This window comes from Opisthocomus hoazin, chromosome 1 (genome assembly GCF_030867145.1).
Source record: "Opisthocomus hoazin isolate bOpiHoa1 chromosome 1, bOpiHoa1.hap1, whole genome shotgun sequence".
Taxonomy (NCBI): domain Eukaryota; kingdom Metazoa; phylum Chordata; class Aves; order Opisthocomiformes; family Opisthocomidae; genus Opisthocomus; species Opisthocomus hoazin.
The window spans coordinates 94274504-94282438 of NC_134414.1; the positions used below are offsets into that span (position 1 = coordinate 94274504).

Below are 7935 nucleotides of genomic sequence, written 5' to 3' on the forward strand. Positions count from 1 at the left end.
TGTGGCAGCGTAAATAGTCCCCTTTCTAACCAACCTGGTGGGAAAAGTCAATATCCCATCAGCAAAGGAGGTAAACACATCAGGAGCTGTGTCCTCTCTCATCTTCCCCTGCTCTGTATTACTACAGTTCTTTAAATCTCTTCTCCCCAGTCATCAGATGCACTTGTGTCATTCAAATGCACGGTGCGGCTGTGCTGCAGCCGCTGCCTGCCTCTCCTCCCGGAGCTCCCCGCTCCCATTCTCTTATAATTGAAACTTAAAATTGGCCTCATTACTTCAACGAGGCCCCTCATATTTCTCCCATTTTTTTTTCAGTCCACCCTTTCCTGCTTGTCCCTACGAGGGTAATTGCCTCTAAGAAATGTTCGAAGCGTTCTGTCAGAAAGGTTCTCGCCTAGAACTGAAGTTTGGGTTTAATGCTGGGGGGGAGCCAGGCGCCCCGTTCATGAGGCAGCCAGAGCCTGGATTTGAGCGGTACCCGCGGGCCTGTATTTGTGTTCCCCACTTTCAGCCCTGGCTTATTGTTTGCCTCGTCGTTCTCATGACTGATGTGCCTTCCTGCTCTTTTTTCACGTGCCAGCTGTTTCTGTACATTGAGACATTTCACCTTGGTCTCTCCTGAGCTCCAGCAAGTTTTAAACTATTTTAGCCTAGCTTTGAGCTACGAAGATGGCATTTTCTGCAGTTCCTTGGTATGAAGAGCGTGGTTTTGCTAGCGTGTGAGCACTGGCAAGTGAACCCACGTAGTATTATCATGTATCTTAAAAATGCATGAACTAGTTAGTGCTGAATTTGTGGCAAACCGGGCTTGGTGGTCTTATGGATCTGGTTATTACAATTTTCAAGGTTTGTTTAATTAAACCCAGCATTTAAATAATTTCAATATCATTAAATGTGGTTATGCCGTAGTGACTTCAGTCTGTTAATGGGCGGATTCTTGTAATCAACATTTCTATTGCATTGGTGTAGTTTAAGGAAACTTTAATTCTGGTTACAGATATAATGCCATTACTGTCTGGATAATGGTGAGAATGTGGTGTATATTCAAGTAGGCATCTTCCTCTGTCTGCTTACTGCCCAGAGTTGCCGATATGAATACCCGGAACTGAACACGACAGCACAACACAGACCTCCCTCCTTCGCAAGGATGCATGAAAGGTGCTTACCAAGGTGCCTTTCATCAGCGCATTCAGTTACTCAAACTGGCGTCGTTAATTTAAATGTAATTTTTAAAGATTTTGTAGGACCGTGCAGAGCAATTGAGTTCAGTGGAACTTTGTGAATAGCATGGAGGAGCAAAGCAGGTGGCAATTCCTTGGTGAAACTTTACTGTTTGTGTTGTATCCAGTCGCTAATCTGCTGAGCTCATCTTAAAACATCTGAGGCTCTGCAAAAATATTCGTAAATCCTCAGGAAGGAGGAATTTGCAAACCCAAAATTGTGATAGCTATTTCTGTTACCGGGCCTCTCTCCCCTCGCGTGGCAGTCCTTGACCTGGCTGCTGAGACGGAGGTGCGTCCGATGGGATGTCTACGTCTCCATCACGTTGCCAAAGGGTGTCACCACAGAAGGGCGTCGCATCTTCCCTCGCGCAGGTGGACTCCAGAAACCAGCACGCCCCTCTCCAACCCCTTCGTCTCCCAAAGAAACTCCGCTGGCTTAGAGGCGACCGGTTTTTCATCTTAATTTGCGCCGTGCCGTAAGAGCCGTTCGGAAGGGGACGGAGGCTCCTTTGTGAGGTGCTTGGGGCGGGGGGGCAGTACCAGCGCCGCGAAGGTGACGGGAAGAGGTGAGACAGCAGCTTTGAGGCAGAGCTAACGGGCAACAGAAGGACCGTGTTGGCTGCTCACGAGATGATGTGCTGACGCTGCGCCCAGATGGCTGGAAAGCCCGGCCTTTGCCTGCCTGCGCCGTGCGCTCGCGGTTGTGCGTGACACGGAGTCCCTGCAGCCGAACAGGGGGGTCCTGCCTGGGAGGACACCTCCTTCTGCGACGTTCAGTGACATCTGGGTCAGGTGTAAAGGCAGGCACAGGCTTCTGGGCAGCACCCGGTGTTTCTAGAACATGGAATCAGCTGAAAAGGAGGAGCACAACTGTGCCAGCTTTGGCATCGATGTGTATCGGAAGAATATTCTGCTCCTTCAGTCTTTGTTCAGAGCCTTTGTAAAGCAAAAGCCGGACAACCACCCAGACAAAATCCCTGGATTTTTTTTGGGTGGCGTAAAATTTAACACACCCAAAAATAATGAAAATGGAACAGTTTGGGCTTCGCTGCTGAAAAGTGTACAATCACATGCAGTGCACGTGAGTCCGCACAGCCAGACGTGCAGATGAGTAAACGCCGTGCACTCCAGACGTCTCTTCACAGGTATCGCTGGTCAGGCATTTGGGAGTGGCTCTCTTCGCTCGTGTGTCAGGTGAACCTGGTGGCTCCTGGTTGAGACAGCAGGCGTCTTCTCTCCGCTTTGGGGTAGAACAGCATGGAATTTCCCCCGTTTGTGCTACCGCCCTTTCCCTGCCGGTGCCTCTGTGGTGCCGACCGTCACGATCCCTGTCCTGCATGCACGGTGCGCGCCAGAACGCGAGACTCGGGTGACGAGCCTGTCCCAGGTTGTGGCAGTGCCAGCGACAGCAGCAGCGGGGATGAGAGAAGTGAAGCATGGTTCCCTCCGCTTCTGAAGGCAAACCTGGGCAGCATCTCTCCCTCATTCAAACCCCGGGGGACCCTGTAGTTCTCGCTTAAAGTTCAGGCACCTGCTCGTTTTAAGCGAGATCCCTGCAGAGCCAGCCCCGCTATCGCTGATTTTCTCTGCCGCGACGCGGTGGACCCCCGTTCTGCTCCAGCTGGACGACGTGAGCGGTGCTTCCTGGCCAGCTCCTGGCAGGAGCCGCTGCACCCACCGGTGGGGCTGAGGGATCTTCAGCCTCGCCGCCTCGCGTCGGTTGACGTGGCAGGGCTGGGCACGGAGCTGGCTGTGAGCGCCGGCTCCGCTAGCTGCGGCGTTCACTGCGTGTGAACCTCCCGCGATTCACAGCAGCGGGGAGTGCAAAAGTACTGTCTTCTTGCGGTCGTTTCATCCTTCTGTCTTTTGTGTTTTTTTCTTTGTTCTTTTAGAGTATTTCAAGAAGAAGCCACTCAGGAGGGAAGTCACTGAGGCCTACAAAAGACTGAAGAGCACGGTAGACAAATGTCTGTCCACGAGCGGCTACTCAGAAGTGAACCTCGGCAAACTCTTCACCGTCAGTATGGGAAGATCTGTGGGAGAGTCCAGCAACGACAAACAGTGATTGATTAAAAATGGAGGGAGGCGAGAGGCTCGGTCCTTGTTTACCAGTGATGATCTCTTAAGCAATACTCTTGTTTCAGTGTGCAGAGTGATGTTTTAATGATCCTGTCTCTTCAGAGGAGGAGAAACGGCAGATGAAAACGGGATGTACGATTCACGTGAACATGGAATATTTGAGGTGTTTTCATCTTCCATTCTTTGTCGAGAAGCCAGGGTTATTAAAACACGGCGTAGTTGATTTTTGCAATGTATTTTGTTGCGTATGTAGACCTGTGAGGGAAAAGGGGGTGGGGGAATTGCTGCTTTAATTGGATAATTCCCAGTGAGAGTTGCTGGAATGTAAGTGATCCTAGACTTTGCTCCAGGGTATTTAGTAGAGGTGCTCTCAGGAAGAGAGGTTAGTAGAGGTCTCAGTAGGAGCACTAATGTTTTGCCTTTTCACAGTTTATCTTCTTCCTGATCATAAACATACCAATTAAAAACAATACTAAACCTAAATGCCTTTAAATGTCCTCGTACCTTCTGAGCAGGGGTGGGGACGCTTTACTTTGAAATTTGTTAAAGGTAAAGAATGATTGAAACCTGGAGATGCTAAAAATAGGGACATCTTTTTATGAAGAGTCTTTCTGTGTATCTTTAAGCATAGTGTTTTGCCCTGTTGGAAATTTCTGTGTGGATGTAACAACACACACATATGTACAAAACCCGTTTCGTACGTACACAGATATAAATGTATTTCATTTCTTTCCATGCAAAGTGATTGAAAATAAGCCACCGAGAGGGGAAAGATACGTTTGGGATGGCATCGTAATGAGTAACAGGGGAAGGGAGAGCGGAGAATCGTTGTTGCTGTTCTGTAATAATTGCTGTGTTGGAGGTTTTAAAGGTTTTATAAACAAATTGTATTTTTCATTTACTTTTAATAAAATGACAAGCAGATGTCACAAGAAAAGAGCGTAAATTTGGGTACACGCTTTTGTACACAAAGTATTGTTGTAGTCACATTCACTGTTAAGTTTGCAATGTGATATATTAATGTAAGGTTATAAAATTTTTCTTCTAAACCTTTAACAGTATAAATTGTAAAGTTTTCTTAACACTTGAAGGAAAAAAAAAAATAAAGTTTTCTAGTAAAAGAGGATTTGATTTGACCATCTGACCGTTGAAATACTCCACGAGAGGTCGTGTTGCTCCACGCTTTTGCCGGTTGTACCAAAGTGCTCGTGTGTCCGTTTGCAGGATGGCGGGCTGGCCACTGAGGGAGCTTGGAGGAAAAAACATCGAGAGCATCAGCACAGACGTGCTGGGCACCACAGGGCTACGCGTGCCTGTCTGCGTGCTTCATTCGCAGAGACCTTCTCTTGTCCCTGAGCGGCACGGGGAGCTGCCGTGTGCCGGTGTGGGTGACACCTATCCGAATACGCATAAACCCACGCTCACCTTCCGAGCAACTTCTGGGGCTAACGCCTTTGGGGCCGACGTTGAATTGCAGCCGGCGAGCGAAGGCACCTGCTGCACCCCTGGCTTTGTGTCGGTGTTGTCCCACCCCGGCGAGCTGTCGCTCCTCGCCACCGTGTTCGGCTGGGTTGCTGGGAAAGGGGCTTTACTGGGAAGAGCGAAGGGCTTGCTGCCGACGCGATGCGACGCGGTGATGTCGCGGCTCGTCGGAAGGCCCTGCCTTCCTTCATGTCACGCAGGCTTTTTCAGATTTCTCGTGCCCAGCCCGGCGAGGGCAGCGGAGACGTGGCCGGCGTGAGCCGGGCGGGATGCCTCGGGGAAGCGCAAAGCGTGGCCTCTTCTCCTCCGCGCGTCAGGGGCACGGATGGCACCGGTGGATGCGGCGTGCCCTGACCCCGCGGCACTTGTACCTATCTGTATAATTACAGCTGAAGAGCCTGTTAATTTGCAAGTTTAGGGATGTTTAGATTAAATGAGAGCGCTGCGGCACGATCGTGTGGGGCGCAGCGGCGGCACACGGTGGCCCGGCCAGGGGCCCTTCCCTCCCGCAGCCCCCCGCAGCCCGCCGCAGCCCCGGCCCGCGCCGGGGGGGGGTCAGAAACGGGGGCTTCTACCCCGAGTGCAGGCGGGTTTTGATTCCTGGACACCTCAGAGCCCGAGTCTTGGCAAGGAGTGAACTGGCTCCGTGTGTCCCCCCCCGATGAGCTCTGGGCACCGCGCCTGGGCCCCGGGGAAGGGCTGGGCACGGCGGAACCATCTCGACAGCGCTGAAGGCTGCGCGGGGCTGGGCAGCGGCGCCGACAGAGATGCGGGAAGGGCTGGGTGGAGGTCGGGGGTTCGCGTTTTGCGGCCGAGCCGGCTCCAATCGCCCCCCCGCCCCCATTTCTCGCCGTCCCTGCCCCCCCCCCAACGCCGTTAAAATTCAGTTTTGCGTTTAAGGTTTGTGGGTGTCCGCGTTTCTTTGCGGCCGGGGCGGGGGGTGCCCAGCCCGCTTCCCAGCCCCCGCCGATGCCCCGCTTGCAGCTGTGCCCCCCCCCATTCCGCCCCCCCCCCCCCTCCACGGTCCCGTTCCCGGCGGTGGGCGGGAGCGCGCACACCCCCCCCCCGCCGGCGGCGCGCCCTCCGCTCCGCGCCCCCGGCCCTCCCGCACCCTCCTGATGGCAGCGCAACAGATTAACTCATCTGTGCCAGCTCCCGGTTCCAGATTAACATTCCTCCGTCCCGAAGGCAGCATTGTCGGGGCGCTGGAGGCTGTTTTCAAACCTCCGTGTTGAATAGCTGCGGCTCTGCATTAATTTAACCGCTAAGCTAATAAGTAGGTTTCGTTTTGTTATGCTAAGCTTTATTGCTTTTCTTTTGATCAGAATGGTGTTGTTGAGCAAAGCAGCAGACAAGGCATTCTTTGATGAGGGAATTAGCGCTCTATTCTTCCTCTATTATTCATAGCGCGGTGGAATATGTAAGTACCTGAGGGTGTCAAAGGAGAGCAGGCTCTATTGCAAAGTGTTCGCCTTGTTTCTCTCAATAGCTGACTATGAGATGATAAACCGCTTAATACACCGCGCTAATTGGATGAGAGCAGAAAGAGATGGGAATTACGGCGCGGCGAGAGGAGAAAGTGCCGCCAGGCTGCCTCCGGGCTCTCACCGCTCCAGCGGCACCGAAGGAGGCACAGGCTTTCTATAAGCAGACCGGGGGTTTTGTGCGGAGATAAAATGAACCCGTTAGCGGATTCAAGTAATACACTAATTATTGCACAGTATAAATACCGCTGCTGGTTTTATAACACGGAGGTAAACTTCTTTTGAGGAGGTTATAGGATTGCTTGGCAGCAGTGTAGATCCTAATAAGGGACCAGGGTAATAACCCCCTGGATTAACGAAATTGCTGCCTGCAGAAGTATGATTCGGGCTTTTACGAAGATTTCAGCGGAATGAATAAAAATGACTGAATGACATTTCTTAATGCGTAATGGCTTGATAATGATTCCCTTTTCTTTAAGGCGGAAAAAAAAAAAAAAAAAGTGTATTTCAGCCTGCACTGTTAACAATGTCCGGTGAACAAGCCTTATTTTTCCCATAAAATTTTTTCGCGCCTACGGTGGGTTTCAGCACTCAAAAATACGGGTGGGGGGGGCGCGGGTGGGAGCGGGGAGCCGCGGGGAAGGGTCGCGGCGGGCTCCCACGCGCGGCGGCGGCTCCCGGGGCCGGGCCGGGTCCCCTCGGCGCGCTGGGGTGGCCGGGGGGGCCCGGGCTCTCCCCGGTACCCGGCCCCCGCGCTGCCGTCGTGGAGCGATGCCGCCGTCACGCCGGGAAATCCACACACCTCCCCCAAACCCAAACCCACGAGTGGGCTCGGGCGGCCCGGCCCCACCACCCGCGGGGGCCAGCGGGGCCGTGGAAGGGGTTTGCCCACCTGCGGGGCGGGCGGGGAGTCCACGCGTTTCTGCTCCTGCTCCGTGGGAGAGGCAGACGGGAGAGCCGCGTCCGAAATGAAAAGAAAAAAGGGGAAAAAAATAAAGGGGGAAAAAAAAAAAAGGCAGTTCACCCCGGGGGGAGGGGGGACGGGGGACCGAGACACGGGACAGGCGCGGGGAGACCCTCCTGTCCCTGGGAGGGGTGCGGGGGTGCGGGGAGGGACACACGCGCGCGCCAAGCGCTCCCCTGAATCCTTGGTTTTTGTCCCCCGCCCCCCCCGCTGTCGGCAGCGGCGGAGCTGGGGTGCCCCTTCCCTCCCCGGGGGGTGCCCCTTCCCCCCCCGGGGTCTGCGTGGGGCGGCTCCCCGAGGCGTGGGGTCGCGGGCACCGAGGGGCGGCCCCGGCGCGGGGGACCACGGCACGGCGCCCACGGCAGAGCGCGGGCAGGGGGGAGCCGTGGGGGCCCCGGCGATCCGCGGATTCCCTCGCGAACGGGGCCGCTGCTGCCTCGCCCCCCCCCACCTCCCCCCTCCCCGGCCAAGCGCCCCCCGCCCCCCCGCCCCCCGCCCCGTGGGGGTTCCCCGGCCGGGCTCAGCCCCGGGCGGCCCCGCAGCCCCCGCAAGGACCGGGCTTTTTTGCTTTTCTCTTTTTGTTCCTTTTTTGTTTTTGTTTTTGTTGTTGTTAAACATATATTTCTGTTTATTTTCTGACCGCGGCACCTCTCCAGCGGGTAGCAAGGAAGAGCGTTCACAATAACGACATTACACGGAAGAG

General features: G+C 54.3%; 1 protein-coding gene across 1 annotated transcript in view; it reads left to right on the forward strand.

Annotated features, from left to right (window-relative positions):
- The window catches only part of POLA1 (DNA polymerase alpha 1, catalytic subunit), a 203200-nt gene extending 198786 nt beyond the window's left edge, over positions 1 to 4414 (forward strand). Inside the window, exon 37 of the mRNA XM_075429909.1 lies at positions 3116 to 4414. Coding sequence (XP_075286024.1) covers positions 3116 to 3288 — 173 coding nt within the window. The 3' untranslated portion in view covers positions 3289 to 4414. The remainder of the gene's footprint in view (positions 1 to 3115) is intronic.
- Positions 4415 to 7935: the final 3521 nt, after the last annotated feature.